Here is a 17,865-nt window from a genome sequence, read left to right as displayed (position 1 = left end):
TGTATAAAATTCTGAAGGGCCTAGAGTGGATAGGAAGGACCTATTTCCCTTTGCAGAGAGGTCAATAACCAGGGGGCATAGATTTAAAGTAATTGGTGAAAGGATTAGAGGGAAGCTGAGGAAAAAGATTTTCACCCAGAGGGTGTTGGGGGTCTGGAACTCACTCCTGATAGGGCGGTAGAGGCAGAAACCCTCATCACATTTAAAAAGTACTTGGATGTGCGCTTGAAGTGCCATAACCTACAAGGCTACGGACCAAGGGCTGGAAAGTGGGATTAGGCTGGGTGGCTCATTTTCGGCCAGCCCGGACACTATGGGCCAAATGGCCTCCTTCTGTGCCGTAAATTTTCTGATTCTTAGTAGAAACGTCACCCGGTCCAGATGGGATGCATCCTACGTTACTGAGGGAACTAAGGGTGGAAATTGTGGAGGTACTAGGTACAACCTTCCAATCCTCCTTAGATATGTGGATGGTGCCGGGGGACTGAAGCATTGCAAATGTCACACCCCATTTGAAAAAAGGGGAGAGGGATAAACCCGGCAATTACAAACCAGTCAGCCTAACGTCAGTGGTGGGGAAATTTTTAGAGACAATAATCTGGGACAAAATTAACTGGCACTTGGAAAAGTATGGGCTAATAAATGAAAGTCAGCACCGATTTGTTAAAAGAAAATTGTGTTTGACTAATTTGGTTGAGTTCTATGATGAAGTAACGGAGAGAGTTGATGAGGGTAGTGCGGTTGATCTTGTGTATATGGGCTTTCAAAAGGCACTTGATAAAGTACCACATAATAAACTTGTTAGCAAAATTAAAGCCCATTGGGATTAAAGGGTCAGTGGTAGCTTGGATACAAAATTGACTAAGGGACAGAAAGCAGAGAGTACTGGTGTGCGGTTGTTTTTTAGACTGGAGGGAAGTATACAGTGGTGTTCCCCAGGGGTCAGTATTAGGACCACTGCTCTTTTTCATATATATTAATGACCTGGACTTGGATATAGAGGGTTAATTTCAAAGTTTGCAGATGACACGAAACTCGGAAATGTAGTAAACAACGTGGAAGATAGTAACAGACTTCAGGAGGACATAGACAGACTGGTGAAATGGGCAGATGAAATTTAACGCAGAGAAGTGTGAAGTGATACATTTTGGTAGGAAAAATGAGGAGAGGCAATATAAACTAAATGGTACAATTTTAAAGGGGGTGCAGGAATAGAGAGACCTGGGGGTGTACATTTATAAATCTTTGAAGGTGGCAGGACAAGAGTTGACAAGGCTGTTAAAAAAAGTCATATGGGATCCTGGGCTTTATTAATAGAGGATAGAGTACAAAAGCAACAAAATTATGCTAAACCTTTATAAAACACTGGTTAGGCCTCAGCTGGAGTATTGTGTTCAATTCTGGGCACTACACTTTAGGAAGAATGTCAAGGCCTTAAAGAGGATGCAAAAGAGATTTACTAGAATGGTGCCAGGGATGATGGACTTCAGTTATGTGGAGAGATTGGAGAAGCTGGGTTTGTTCTCCTTAGAACAGAGAAGGTTAAAGGGAGATTTGATAGAGGTGCTCAAAATCATGAACGGTTTTGATAGAGTAAATAAGGAGAAACTGTTTCCAGTGGCAGAAGGGTCAGTAACAAGAGGACACAGATTTAAAATGATTGGCAAAAGAGCCAGAAGCGACATGAGGAAACATTTTTTAAGCAGCGAGTTGTAATGATCTGGAATGCGATGCCTGAAAGGTTGGTGGAAGTGGATTCAATAGTGACTTTCAAAGGTGAATCGGATAAATACTTGAAGGGAAAAAATTTACAGGGCTATGGGGAAAGAGCAGGGAAATGTGACTAATTGGATAGTTCTTTCAAAGAGCCGGCACAGTCATAATGGGCCGAATGGCCTCCTCCTGTGCAATACCTACTACGATCTTCTGCTGGTAGCGCAACACAATTCACGGCAATCTACAGAAGGCAGAAGGCTCTTTGTGGAGGTGCATGGTGTCTGCTACTCCTGTGTTGCCTAGGGATGAAGTCCTTTCTAGAGATCCTTTGGAACAGATTGTGGGTGTGGAAAAATCACATGGTAACAATAAGCACAGCTTTAGTGCAAGTATCGTCTCCTTCTCTAAAATTTGGAATAAGGTTTGATTTAATAAAATAATGGGCCAAGTTCTGCGACCTTACTTACCAGACACTCTACTGATGTGTGTTTCTCTGCCAGTTCAAGAGCACAATGATGCTCTTCCTCCCTCTCGCCACATGCTGATGATATTTCTCCTTCTCAGCCTCTAATCCATGATTCCTGCTCTTTTTCCAGTCTACATTACTCTCATTCTTTCTCTAGCTGAAGCTCCCATTCTCTCAATTAAAACTCTTGCTCCCTTAGCTGGAATTCCCTCTCTCCCTTGCATTTTCTTCTGCTGCTAAACCGGCCATTTCAGTTTCTGCCTCTTTTGATCTGGTTGAAAAATGTAGTTATGCTCTTTCTGTTCACTTTCAAATTTTAAACCTTTTATATTGCTTTCACCACCAGTGTGACATTATCCCAGGTAGCCGCCACCAACTGTTACAAATTTGGGTCTCCCGTAGATATCTACTCAGGTTCAGTGGTGTTAGCTGCTCCCTTATGAGATCTGGTCGCCTGCTTCTCACGGTTGATTCCCGCTGCCCTATATCTACTGGCACAGTAGCAGGAACTGAGAGTATAATAATGAAGTTCCTTTGTGTTCTGGATATGCTCTCCATGTCTTACGCATGTGTATTCCTTCAATCTCTCCAAAGTTGGACCAAGTTAACATTGAGTAAGACAACGTTTGGTTCAATTTGTAAGTAGCTTTATTCCACAGTAGGCAAAACATGAAGAACACTGAGTATAACAAGAGACACTTGATACAATCATTATAGCTTCTCTTCATGTACTATGCGCAAATAGAGAACACGAGTACACTAGCCGACTTAAGTGGGCCCTTTACTGAACATAAAAGGCATAAACTCTCCTTGCCCAGAGGAAAAGTTCTCTTCTTATGTCCTGCTGCTGCCTGCATCTTTGATGTCTGTGTTCTAATTTTTAAAAGCTTCTCTTTAAGCCCTCACAGAGATCAACACAGATTTCCAACACCAAGGCAAAACCAGACATGGCTGATGAATTGTCCATTGTCTGGATTTCAGAGAAATATTTTCTCATCTCACATTATAATTACCATTTGTCTACCTACTGATCCACAACTCAGCATGGGGCTGTCTTGAGAAGGTAGCCCCTTTTAGGCAAGCTTTTGCTAAAAAAAAATACATCTCAACATAGCTCATATCCAAGCCTTTTTGTGAAAAAATGGCCAAAAAAATCCTGAACTGCGACATTCTTTTGATAGATTTTCTTCCGTGGTTGAGATTTATCTTAGTCACGTCAACAATTGTTATCTTAAGTATACATATTCAGGGCCCAAAGATAAATCTCTGACAAGAAAGCAAATGCTTCTGAACTAGAAATTCTATATGCAAAATTAATCTGTTTCTGGCCACAAGAAACTTCTTTCCACAAAAAAGACAATGGGGGTGATTCTAGGAGGCAATTGCGGGTGCATTGGGTGCTCCAAAAATCGTGGAAATCCCGTTCGGGTTCAGAAGCTGGCTTCAACCCACCGACTTCCGAGTTTCCCAGAGACCCATCTGTGTATGCGCGGACGACCCGAAAACGGAAGTCCCGCCGGCAATTAAAGCTGGCGGGATGACAGTTAAAGAGCCAAATGTACCTCATTGAGGTACTTAAGGCACTTTACCTATGACAGATCAAGTAGTTAGAAAGATTTTTTTAAAACTTACCTGGGCAGCTTGCCCACCGCTTCTGATTCACGCCTCAAGGCGTGAAGGGCCAGATCAGGGAAAAAGAAACTAAATAACCATGCAAGGAAATGAAAACACTAAATGCACCTACCTTTGAAACCTGCTCCGATGTCTCCCGCTCTGATGTCCCCCTCTTCACCCTCCCAATGTCCCCCTTCTTCACCCTCCTGATGTCTCCCCAATCTTCCCCCCTTCTCCACCCCCCTTCCCGGTCTTCCGTACCCCCCCCCCTCCAGTCTTCTGTTCCATGGCTGGATGACATCGGGCTCTCTCTCTTTCTCGCACCCCCCCCCACCCGCCCCCACGTCGCGTTGCAGCTCCTGACGGCAGCCAGCCTGTCAATCAGGCTAACTGCCAGGCACGAAACCCGGAGAGGACGTTAACCATTATCAATCAATGTGTGATCGCGTCGAAAACGGTAAGTTTGGTTCATGCGGATTAGCCACGTGCCCAATCGCCCCCCCACTAATATCGGGGCCAATATGTTCTCTTTTTAAATCTCATTTTCACCTTCTAGAAAGTACTTTTTTCTCACTGATTTGTATTCATATTAGTAAATTACTACCTGAACTCTATTCTTGCTTTGAGTTTGTTACTGTTGCTCTATTCTCTTGATCCTTGGAGCTTTCTGCATTGAACTGATTTGTGACCAGCACTTGAATAAAGGGGGAAAAAAGAAAAAGAGGTGCATTTGCTATCAAACAGGAAATAACATACCCTGTATTGATGACTGCCATATTGTTTATGTGTTCTCAAATTTTAAAAAACTACTATCCTGAAGGGATATCAAATAGCTAAATGCATCAAATAGCTAAAATTATTTTCAAGTAACTAAGAGAAATCTTTCTGGTTTCCATATAGCTTAACAGTCACTTCATCATACCCTCCATGGTGGGTGAATGGAGAAATGTATGGACTTTTCTCTTCCTCTCTCTAAATGTACTAATTCAGCATTTATCTTCCTATCACATCTTAAAAGAAATACATCATTCTCTGGCAATAACTTGGGTATTTTAAGTTCAATTCATCTTTGTTCACATTTGCCCAGACATTGCTAACTACAAACAAAATCCACTGTATTAGTTGCATAAGTGTAAAAGTCACACTTGATATTTACTGTTCCCCCTCTTTTGCTGAAAACAGTGGCTCTCTCGCTAAATCCACTGTATTAGTCAAACAAGTGTAAAAGTCACATTAGATATTTACTGCTCCCCATCCTTTGCTGAAAACAGTGGCTCTCTCGCTAAATCCACGGCTAGCAGTCACCTTCTGATACCTCGCACAAATGGCATTCTTCATGTGTGAGCCTTGACTGTGAATGTCAGCAAGCTACCTGACTTCAGACATCCTTGGTGTTGCACGTCTTAGATTCACATTGGGCAGTGCATTTACCAATTGAGCCATTTGGGAAGTTGGTTGTTGTACTAACTTTTAACCAATTTGATTGTGCCACTGTTAAGCGCTTTCTACCAGTATCACATCTCGATTAAATATCAAAATATGTCAATGCAATTTGTAGGCTACAGTGAACAGAGGGACATCATACAAATGCATTAAGCATTCATTCATTAATATTACAAACACTAATTTGGAGGCTTATACTTTTTAGGTTTCCATCCTAAAAATTGCCTAAAAGTATAATATAGCAATAGCTATATTAGGATAATCTTTTACATTTCTCAGACAGCACAGCAAATATCACAGAACAGAATATACAGGGCAGATACAAGGCATACTCTGCCCCTGCTTACCTGACTGTACCTGGTAGGATCCACTGTAATGCCGTCTGACCAAATATTTTAAACTGTTCACTGGAAACCAACCTCCAGAATCCATGCCAGTCTCAACTGCACTTTCCCAGCAACGACTGGAAGCTAACTACTGTCAGCCTCCACGACATTTTGTGCAGATTTTCTAATCCTTAAATCAAGAAAATGCAGCTCATTCTCTGAATGGCTGAAGACGTACAAGGGGCCAGTTGAGTTCGCCTCCCCACTTGATCAAAACAATTCTCTTCAAGAAGACCACAAGCACAGGAAACAGATAGCATGTCAAAGACAAAGCTTTAAGAGTGCAAACTAAATTATTAAAGAGCAGTTATACTCTGCTGTTACCACAGAAACGTAAATTATTGATGAACCAGTGGAAAAAAAATCACTTGTGACATAGCACTGAAGAAAGAACTATGGAGAAGTACTCTATGTTTAGGAAATGCTAGCTAAATTATTTTAGGAAAGAAAATTGCACTGGGGATCATTTTTAAAGCTTCCTAGCATTCCTAGAACTCAGATCCAAGAAAATAGAATTTGGATATTATTTATCAACAAGTATTTGTCAAAACTTTTAAAAGATGAGTTTTTAAGTGTCTGACTTCTGGTGAAACCTCTATTGTTAGAAAAGAATTGACGGGACAGTCAGCTCTTTATTTTAAAATTAGAAACTGAGGCAGCTGCGGACTTTTTGTTTAAACTTCAATTTTTAAAGTGTAAAAAGTTGGTTACACACTATTTGTAATTATACTGTAACCAACGTGAAGCCAAAGCAGTGTGATACTGCCTCCTTCAGGTGTTCTCACACTCACCATAAAATGCCAAACTGCTGTAGCTATAATGCTCTACTTATATCTCTGGTCCAGAAACCACGTTACAGCTATGTAAACTTTGCAGTATAACTTCACTAAGAATTTTAAACTTGTACTAACTAGCATTAAGATTTTTTTAAAATCTTTTATAAACTATGCCATTGGATAACTATGTCTCTGGTATTTATATGCAGTTCAGCAGAATAAAAAAGTACTAAGGATGATAGTATATTTTGCCGGTCAATATTGATATTCACGAATGTTTTATTTTAAATCCTTGCTTTAGATGTACGGCTTAGGTTAATAAAAGGCCAAGCTTAATAAAAGTGCATGTATGGAAAATAGATGCATTTCTATAAAGAAGCATTTTGTGGCTGAAAAGGGTTGCGACTGAAGAGTTAAACTGACCCTCGTTTTTCCAGATGCTTCCTTCCTACTGAGAGCCAGTATTAAGCTGGAATGAACTTAGTGCTAATTAAATACACATAATCTCTTCATTACAAACCTATTGTAAAATACAGTTTCATTAAGAAAACTACCCAACATAGCAGCCTACTTGCCTCAGTGACAGGCCAACCTAAACTACGTCAAGGCAAATTAATTTTTACTACTGGAATAGCAGCTTAATTTTATTAGCGGAAGAGAATGGTTTATCAATCATCTATTTTAAGAGGCATTTTTACTGGATTAAGAGGTTTTTTTCTCAGATTTGCTGTCACCAGTAACAGTTAGTCAAGTATACCCTCAGAAATCATCAGAGTGTGATAGGCAGGACACCGTGAATTCAAATTACTGGGTCAAGTTAAATCAGCTTGAAAATCTAAACAATGAACTCCACATATCAATGGACTCTTTGGATTCCTAGGCTTAAGGTGATAACATAATATACTACACAACAAAATTCTATTGTTGCAAAAAGGAAGCTTTATAGAAATTGGAAATTATCCTTATATTTCACAGACAGTATGGGCTTTCATAAACCAAGTAACAGTTGCTCCAGTGAACGGATATACCAGCTGGCCAATGAAAAAAGGGGTGTTAGGTTTTTGGACTTTTACTCTAGGTCATTGTCTCAGGCCACTCCTGTAGGCAAGCCCTCACTCTCTACGACTTTGAATGTGCCTTTACCTCACTAATATCTGGCTAATGTGTAGTGGGATCAAACAGAAAACCCTTGCTACTGTATTTTGGCTAGTGGTTGTGTCAGATGCCCTAGTGTGATCTTCCTCAACTTTGGAAGGCGGTAGAGTAACCACTTTACTAGGTCATGGCTTAGGCTACAACTTGACAGATATAAAACAGGAAATGGATAAGCGAACAGAAGCAATGAAACTGTAGATTTACAGTAATTATGGGTTGACAAGTGGCAGTTAACAATCGCGTCACAAATGCGTCAGGTAATGACCATGTCGAGCAAGAGAACACCCAGCAATCTCCCCTGATCTTCAACACCACCGCAATCGCCGAGTCCTCCACCATCAATATCTTGGGGGTCACCAGTGACCAGAATCTAAACTGGACCAGTCATATAATCACTGTGGCTACAGGAGCGGGGCAGAGGATGGGTACTTTGAAACAGGTGGCTCGCCTCCTGACCCCGCAAAGCCTCCTCAACATCTACAAGGCTCAAGTCAGGAGTGTGATGGAATAGTCATCACCCGCCTCCAGGAAGGCCGCCGCAACAACACTCAAGAAGTTCACCATCATCCAAGACAGGGCAGCTGGATGGATCAGTGCACCTCCCAGTGAAGTCAATATCTACCCCCTCCATCACTGGTGCACTGTGTGGTAGAGTGTATGATCTACAGTATGCATTGCAGCAACTTCATCACTATGGGGTCAATATAATGGAATTCCCTACCTAACACCATTGTGGGAGCACCATCGCCACAGGTGAAGGCCCACCGCCACTGTTGATTCCTAGTTGCCTGAGAAAATCAATGTGGCCTCGCCAGCATTGCCTGTACCCCAAGAACAAATATATTTTAAAAAACTAACCCTCCTCAGATTTGATAGAAAAATAACAATCACATCTGCTGCAGTAAACTGCAGTGGACACAAGAGCCTCGATATTAACTGATTCCCCCACCACAACGTGCGGGAAGAGGCATTCACCTGCCGCCATTTTTACAGCGGCAGGTGGCCGTGTGAGTGTCCCATCTTGGAGAGGCATTTCATTAATATATTTAAATCAGGCTCCCAACTCTGCAATTGGGAGCCTGATTTAAATTAAACTGGGTTTTATTTAAATTAAATTTTCACATGGGTTTCCCAAGGCTCGGGAAAACCAGTAGTAAAAGGGAGGCGGGAGCTGCTGGCTCCAGAAGTGCTCCCCCCGGCCCCTCAAGGAAGCCTTCGGCCTCCCTTCTGTCAATCGCGGCCTCTCTCTAGATGTCGGCCAGCCTATCAGTTTGGCCGCCTGCCGGGCGGGAAACAGATGAAAAAAATTATAATGTGGTCCTGCCGTTAAATTCAGCAGGACCTCCGCGACCAAGGCCCTGCCGCTTTTGGCCTCCCTGCCTCCCCGTAAATATTGGGGCCAAGGTCTTAGAATATTAACCTGTACGTGGTAATTTGTTGCTGAGTGCCCGATCTACCCTGCCTATATCTCACTCTGATGGCTTCAGGTGGGCTACTCAATTTGAACAAGACAGGCTGGAAAATAGTTTTCAGAAAATGACTGGAGTGAAAGAAATTTAAATATGGGCCTGAAAAGAGTTGGCAATCAAACACGTATTACAAATAAAACCCACAAGATGCTGGTCATTGAATAAAACAGGTTAGCTCCTCCCTTAGACACCTGGCCAGACAACATCCATAGTCTAGGGTGACTGTATCACCTGAGTAAACCTAGTTTTTAGCCCCGTGCCTACCATGACAAAAAGAAAGAAACCAATATAGAAAGTCATGTAAGCTAAATCCCCAGGCTTGTAAATACTCACAAGGGACTGTATAACAATTGGTTATAACCATGTCCTTTAACCTCTAGGATTTGGTTTTAAAGTCTAGCTTATACTGATCGAATACATGTCTCTTTCCTCAAACTTAAGGGAGATTAGATTGAGCAGGCCCTGCTGCTGGTTTTCCCGCCCAGCAGCCAATACCCAGGGAAATGCACAGGAGAAAACAGCCCAGAATAGCAGTCTTAAAGGGAAATGGATATATTTCACACTGGAGCAGTGTGGAGAGCCTAGACAAGCTGGGATTGTTCTCCTTAGAGCAGAGAAGTTTAAAGGGAGATTTAATAGAGGTGTCCAAAATTATGAGGGGTTTTGACAGAGTAAATAAAGAGTTTCCACTAGTGGGATCAGGAGAAATGTTTTTACGCAGCGAGTTGTTATGATCTGGAATGCACTGCCTGAAAGGCTGGTGGAAGCAGATTCAATAGTAACTTTTAAAAGGGAATTGGATTTATACTTGAAAAGGAAAAATTTACAGGGCTATGGGGAAAGAGCAAGGGAGTGGGACTAACGATAGCTCTTTCAGAGAGCCAGCACAGGCACAATGGGTCAAATGGTCTCCGCCTGTGCTGTAAGATTCTATGATTAATATTTCTCACCCAAAATTTTTTTAAATCTATTTCTGTTGCTCTCTTTTTCAGACTTCTCCTAAAATCTACTGATCCTGGGATGCCATTCCAACCACATCCAAAAAAGTTCCTGGTAATTTGACATTTGAACTCAGTAATTGGTGATCCTTTAGGATCCACAAAATATTAATTCACTGATTAAGAGTCCTGGAGCTTGGACTTTCTCTGATGGATACAGTTGAGAAGACATCAATACCAGTGTAGTAGTTTGGGGCAGTATGCAGAGACCACTGCATGTTGAAAACCTCCTTGACATCGTATGGATCACCAGTCTGAAGTTATCCTGTTGGATGCCAAAAGATTGAAATGCAGGATGGGCCAATGTACCACAACTACATGTGCCCTGGAAGCTCTGGGAAATAGAAAAGGCTCAAGAAAATCAGCATGATATCTTTAAAGTAGTTTTGCAGTCTGCAAAATATTACCCATCAAAGAAAAGCATTACTTCTCAAAGGGGACGAAAGCAGATATGGACCGCATTACAAAAGCAATAAAATGTTCCAAAAAGTATTTGTGAAGATAATCACAGCAAAACTTCTTCAACTAAGAAGTTTACCAAGTTACATTTCTTTAGAAGAAAGTTTTCTGCTGGGAGAACACCAAACAAAATTGAAAGCTGGTCAGTAGGTGGAGTTTTAAAGGCAACATGGGAGTAGAACAAAATCACATAACTCTCGGGATCATAACATTTTTTAAGGGAGGTGGTCTCAATTTTTCTTTGTCAGCCAAGTGCCTTACACAAACAGAAATTCATCATGCTAATAGCCTTCATAGAATCATAGACAGTTACGGCACAGAAGGAGGCCATTCAGCCCATCGTGACGGTGCCAGCTGAAAAAGAGCTATCCAGCTTAATCCCACTTTCCAGCACTTGGTCCGTAGCCCTGTAGGTTACGGCACTTCAAGTGCTCATCTAAGTAATTTTCAAATGAGTTGAGGGTTTCTGCCTTTACCACCCTTTCAGGCGGTGAGTTCCAGACCCCACCACCCTCTGGGTGAAAAAAATTCTCCTCAGCTCCCCTCTAATCCTTCTACCAATTACTTTAAATCTGTGCCTCCTGCTCACTGACCCCTCTGCTAAGGGAAATAGGTCCTCCCTATCCACACTATCAACTCTCATGATAATTTTATATATCTCAATTAAATCTCCCCTCAACCTCCTTTGTTCCAAAGAAAACAACCCCATGCTATCATGTCAATCTTTTCTCATAGCTAAAATTCTCCAGCCCTGGCAACATTCTTGTAAATCTCCTCTGTAACCTCTCTAGTACAATCACATCTTTCCTGAAATGTGGTGACCAGAACTGGATAAATCATCAGGGGCCAGATTAAATGTATCCCATGCTGTTAAAAGAAGCCAGGGAGGAAATAGTGGAGGCTTTAACAATCATTTTCCAAACTTCACTGGATACAGGTGTAGTGCAGTAGGATTGGAGGACTGCTGACGTTGTACCGTTGTTTAAAAGGGGAGCGAGGGATAGACTGAGTAATTAAAGGCCAGTCAGCCTAACCTCAGTGGTGGGCAAATTATTGGAAACAATTCTGAGGGACAGGATCAACTGTCACTTAGAAAGGCACGGACAGTCAGCACAGATTTGTTAAGGGGAGGTCGTGTCTGACTAACTCGAATGAATTTTTCGAGGAGGTGACAAGGAGGATCGATGAGGGTAGCGTAATTGATGTAGTCTACATGGATTTTAGCAAGGCTTTTAACAAAGTCCCACATGGTAGATTGGTCAAAAAAGTAAAGGCCCATGGGATCCAAGGGAACGTGGCAAATTGGGTCCAAAATTGGCTCAGTGGCAGGAAGCAAAGGGTAATGGTTGACGGGTGTTTTTAAGGCTGGAAGGCTGTTTCCAGTGGGGTGCCGCAGGGCTCGGTACTAGGTCCTTTGCTTTTTGTGGTATACATTAACAATTTGGACTTAAACGTAGGAGGCATGATTAAGAAATTTGCAGATGACACAAAGATAGGCCATGTGGTTGATAGTGAGGAGGAAAGCTGTAGACTGCAGGAAGATATCAATGGACTTGTCAGATGGGCAGAAATGTGGCAAATGGAGTTCAATCCGGAGAAGTGTGAGGTAATGCATTTGGGGAGAGCAAACAAGGCAAGGGAATACACAATAAATGGGAGGATATCGAGGTGTAGAGAAAGTGAGGGACCTTGGAGTGCATGTCCAAAGATCCCTGAAGGTAGCAGGACAGGTAGATAAGGTGGTTAAGGCGGCATATGGAATGCTTTCCTTAATTAGCCGAGGCACAGAATATAAAAGCAGGGATGTTATGCTGGAACTGTATAAAACACTACTTAGGCCACAGCTTGAGTACTGCGTACAGTTCTGGTCACCACATTACAGGAAGGATGTGATGTAATTGCACGAGAGAGGGTACAGAGGAGATTTACGAGGATGTTGCCAGAACTGGAGAATTTTAGCTATGAGGAAAGATTGGATAAGCTGGGGTTGTTTTCCTTGGAACAGAGGAGGCTGAGGGGTGATTTAATTGAGGTGTACAAAATTATGGGGGGCCTAGATAGAGTGGATAAGAAGGACCTATTTCCCTTAGCAGAGGGGTCAATAACCAGGGGGCATAGATTTAAAGTAATTGGTAGAAGGATTAGAGCAGAAATTAGGACTTTTTTTTAACCCAGAGGGTGGTGGGGGTCTGAAACTCATTGCCTGAGAGAGGTAGAGGCAGAAACATTCAACTCATTTAAAAAATACCTGGATGTGCACCTGAAGAGCCGTGACCTGCAGGGCTACAGACCAAATGCGGGAAAGCGGGGTTAGGCTGGGTGGCTCGTTTCTCAGCCGGCGCGGATACGGTGGGCCAAATGGCCTCCTTCTGTGCCGTAAATTTTCTATGATTCTATGATTTGTACGCAGTACTCAAGCTGTGGCCTAACCAATGTTTTTTACAGTTCTAGCATAACCAACCTGCTCTTATATTCTATGCCTCGGTTAATAAAACTACTGAGAAATGAACATAGAGTTTTGAAAAACCTGAAATGGAGCGTTCGCTCTTTTACCCAAGTTCAGAGAACTAACACACAGGTTGCCAAGAGCCAGTATTATCTTAAGGACCCTTCCACATGCATGTAGAGATAATACTGGAGCATAGCTGGCTACACCTGAGCATCTCATCAGGTTGCGGTTCCCACTGTTAAACCATCCTACCCTTTAGGGTTTGTAGTGTTATCTGTGTCAGATAGTCTCACTTCCATTCAGTTTAGATGAGGAAAAATTTCTTCACTCAGAGGGTTGTGAATCTTTGGAATTCTCTACCCCAGAGGGATGTGGGTGCTCAGTCATTGAACACACTCAAGACTGAGATTGATAGATTTTTGGACACTAAGGAAATTAAGGGATATGAGGATAGGGCGGGAAAGTGAGAGATCTGGGGATATATGTGCACAAATCGTTGAAGGTGGCACAGCACGTTGAGAAAGTGGTTAAAAAAGCATATGGGATCCTGGGCTTTATAAATAGAGGCATAGAATACAAAAGTATGGAAGTCATGATGAACCTTTATAAGACGCTGGTTTGGCCACAACTGGAGTTTTGTGTCCAGTTCTGGGCACTGCACTTTAGGAAAGATGTGAAGGCCTTAGAGAAGGTGCAGAAGAGATTGACTAGAATGATTCCAGGGATGAGGGACTTTAGTTACGTGGATAGAATGGAGAAGCTGGGGTTGTTCTCCCTGGAACAGAGAAGGTTGAGAGGAGATTTGATAGAGGTATTCAAAATCATGAAGGGTCTAGACAGAGTAGATAGGGAGAAACTGTTCCCATTGGCGGAAGGGTCAAGTACCAGAGGACACAGATTTAAGGTGATTGGCAAAAGAACCAAAGGTGAGATGAGGAAAAACTTTTTTACACAGCGAGTGGTTATAATCTGGAATGCACTGCCCGAGGGGGTAGTGGAGGCAGATTCAATCATGGCCTTCAAAAGGGAACTGGATAAGTACTTGAAAGGAAAAAATTTGCAGGGCTACGGGATAGGGCAGGGGAGTGACACGAGCTGGATTGCTCTTGCATAGAGCCGAAGCAGACTCGATGGGCCGAATGGCCTCCTTCCGTGCTGTAACCTTTCTATGATTCTATGAAGTGGAGTTGAGGTCGAAGATCAGCCATGATCTTACTGAATGGCGGAGGAGGCTCGAGGGGCCGTGTGGCCTACTCCTGATCCTATTTCTTATGTACCATCGTGGAGGCAGATTACAGTTCGAGTTTGGGCAGTCAAAGTAGAAGCCATATTGCTTGTAGTTTTTTCAGGCTGAAAACAATGTAAGAAATCCACCGAAACAGTGCATTTTTTTAAAACAATCTGCAACTGAACCAATAAGAGAAACAAAGTTCCAACATCTCATTCTGATGTTCAGCTATGATTTATCAAAAGTATGACACTGTGACATTAAGAAAGCAACATAATATATACAAACACACACACACACACAAAGCTGCCTCAAAACCTAGGAGATGCAACAAGCTGATGACAGCATGGATGTAACTTACACCCAGTATGTAAATTACAGGGCTACAACACCAGCACTGAATTGCCCAGCCACAGTCCTCTGCGATCACCACTCCCTACTGGGAGCGTGGAATCACAGAATTAGTCCTTATTTCCACAGACAATACAAATAGACTAGGTTTTCTGTGAGGTTGTCTTTAAGCCAGAGAGAATGCAAGAGAAAGATCATATATAAGCTTTTGATTTGATGGGAAACTATAAATTATATTGATTATAGGAAATCAGTACATTAGCAATCACAAAAAATATGACATTGCCAAGAAAAACTTGCCTACCATGAAATCTCAGCCCACAGACACCAAAATTCATTTAACAAAGTAGTTAATGTCCAATCAGAAACACAAAATAAATAAAAATATGAAGTATACACCCTACCACATCTTGTCTTTACTTATCTGAAAATGTGCACTAACCTCCATCGGAGACAGCTGCTGTCTGTAAGAAAGGAGAGAGGCATGAGTGAGCACACTTCATTACAATGATACAAAACGTTTTCTCTGCTGTTTCCTTTAGAAACTGAATGTTAATGATAAATTTTAGCAGCTTCCAAAACAAGTACGTTCACTCTGAAGTGAAAAGGAAAGACAGGCCCTGTCGGAATGAGTCAAGATGCATTTTTTCCAGCAGCTGTTACCACCTCCCTAGTTAACTCCTCCCAATGGCACTTTTTAACAGATTAAAAAAAAGGGTAAGGGAGAGGCTACATTTCTTACTGTAATCCCACAACATCTGATCTTGAACAAGTGCCAGAATAAAGGAAAATATTTCCAAGCATTTGAAATTCTGCATCCAATCTTACTGTAGGAGACAATCTCCTGCTCAGTAGGGCAACTACCTGATAAAAAGATTCCTTTTTCCATCTAAGTGGCTCCATGAAGGAACATTATAAAGAAAAACATATCCTGACAAGGGAAAAAAATTCCATTTCATATGAGCGGAATGAAATGAAACACAGAGCACTTGACTGCAGCTATCTTATGTGTCAGCTGAAACACTCAAACTCGGTGACACCATGGGAGTGAATCTCCTCAGAGCTTCTCCCACCACCGCTATAACTTGGCATATAAAAGGGGTTTCCACTGAACTTCCACCGAAGTTACGGCAGCGGAGCAGTATAAGCTCCAAGGAAATTCACTCCCTAGGCTCTTGCTTTAGTTTAAATGCAAACCAATTTCCAATATAAAAGTTCAGATGAGATTAATGCAATTTGTAAAACATGCTGAAGTATTCAGTAGATGAAACTGATTAGCATCAGAAACGCATATAGATTCTGCCACCATTAAATAGGTAGCTAAAGTTTGCTGAACAAAAATACTAAAAAGGAACAAATGCATCTGTTCCTCCTTCTTACAGCATTTGAATAGACAACGCTTTATTGTTTGCCCAGAACTTTTTATTATTGCAGACTGATCTCCCATGGCATTGTATAAGATAAGTCGGGGAAAATGGTTTCTCTCACTTGTCTCTGCTGTCTTCATGTTGCTGTTCCTCTCTATCTCTCTTCTGCGTCTCTATCCCCAATTCTTTTTGCTTCTCTCTCTGTCCTCCAGGTTCTCTCTTCTTTTCTTTTGGGTGAGAGATGATGGGTGGAATGGTGTGGTGTGACAGAAGACTGCCTTTGGGGTGGGGATTGCAAGGGAAATGTGGCTCCCAACCACTCCCTTCCCCCAATCACTCAGTTTGCCTCCCACTCCCTCCCTTCCATTGCATTCCCCTAACTTAAGGGTTATGTACAAACATTATGGATAGGTATGGACACATTTAAAATGAGAAGAAAGAAAGACTTGCATTAATATAGTGCTTTTCATGATCTCAGGATGTCCCAAAGCCAATGAAGTACTTTTTTGAAATGTAATCATTGTTGTAATGTGGAAAACGTGGCAGCCAATTTGCACACAGCAAGCTCCCACAAACTTTGAGACTGTTCTAAGGTATAACAAACCTTAATTACATATGAGAAGTATTAGACAATTCACCCAAACTAGGATGAGTCCAGCTGACAGCATCAGGTTTTCACCCTTACTCATACTTTTAATAAAAAGATAATACCTCACATGTTTAAAGTTAATGGGGTGAATTTTAATCCCAAGAACGGTTAGGTTGGGGGCAAGTGGGGAGTTAAATTACTCCGTTTTCAGAGCGGGACCGCATCCCAGCTCCAACACACCTACTTCTGTCCCCTTGATCCGTTCCTTGGCCCCCCCCCCAATCTTTCCCCCCCCACCACCGATCCATTCCTCAGCCCCCCAATTTCCTCCCCAGCCCATGAACCCTCCCTCCCAACCTCCAATGCCCGGCTGTGGCCTGCTACAGCAGGCCTTCCTGCCTGTCAATCAAATTGGTTGCTGGGCACAAAACCCGGAAGTGCAATTCACTGGCCTCATTAAGGTCACAATCGCTCATTTACCTTTCCGGGTTTCACACCCGGAAATGACCCCCCACCCCGCTCCCTGCCCGGTTTGACATTAAAATTTACCCCAATATGTTTTAAAGTTTAGTTTGGAACTATGTTTAAATCAATTTTCAAATCATGGTACAGAGCTAGTTCTACAACTGAAATGATTTTTTTCTCACATTGCTTATAGAAAATATAGACAATGTACTAATATAATTCAGAAGAACAGGATAATCGGGTATCAACTTGTCGTACATAATTCAGACTGTTTTCACAAGTTTTCCTTTTAGTAAAGGTGTGGTACAGAATGCACTGAAACATCTTACATAAAAAGGTGGATTAACCCTTATCCTACTGAACAAATCAGAATTGCAAGTTTGCACAACAAATGTTTTGATTGAGTTGAATTTGGAATTCCTCTAAAAATAGAATAAGTTTCCCTGTCATGTGCAAGTTAATTTACTTTTTTTAATTAATAGTATCGAGATGAATATGCATTTTAAAGTATGATCAACAGTGTAGTATAATTATTTACACTAAATCAGAAGTGAAATACTTACTGTACATACCACATAATTTCACTAGGACACTTACTGGTGATTAGCATTTCACAACAGTGTAATACTTGCACAGTTAACCACAAATACTAGTTTTCAATTTTGGAGCAACTGAAAATGTGTCTTGTGCAGACAGACCAGAAATCAACTTTTAAAGTTACAATGTGAAGATTTTCTTGCAGAGATAATTGATGGAACATTCTTTCGAAAAAATCATTCATAGAACAGTGCAAGATCTATGAGCATGCACAGACATGGATTATATAATCTATATACAAAACCTTATGTAAGGATGCCAAATTAACAACTTGCCAATTTTGCATGCAACCAATTGAATATATTCAAGGCTGAGACAGATAGATTTTCGAACTCTA

At 41.7% G+C, this 17,865-nt stretch overlaps 1 protein-coding gene across 4 annotated transcripts in view; it reads right to left on the bottom strand.

Annotated features, from left to right (window-relative positions):
* rgs12b (regulator of G protein signaling 12b) overlaps positions 1-17,865 on the bottom strand; it is a 248,487-nt gene that overhangs the window by 103,548 nt on the left and 127,074 nt on the right. For all 4 annotated transcript variants that reach the window (XM_067982441.1, XM_067982440.1, XM_067982442.1 and 1 more), the window contains exon 4: positions 14,953-14,974. In XM_067982441.1, coding sequence (XP_067838542.1) covers positions 14,953-14,974 — 22 coding nt within the window. The remainder of the gene's footprint in view (positions 1-14,952; positions 14,975-17,865) is intronic.

This window comes from Heptranchias perlo, chromosome 4 (assembly GCF_035084215.1).
Source record: "Heptranchias perlo isolate sHepPer1 chromosome 4, sHepPer1.hap1, whole genome shotgun sequence".
NCBI lineage: Eukaryota > Metazoa > Chordata > Chondrichthyes > Hexanchiformes > Hexanchidae > Heptranchias > Heptranchias perlo.
This window is presented reverse-complemented; position numbering and strand designations above follow the sequence as displayed.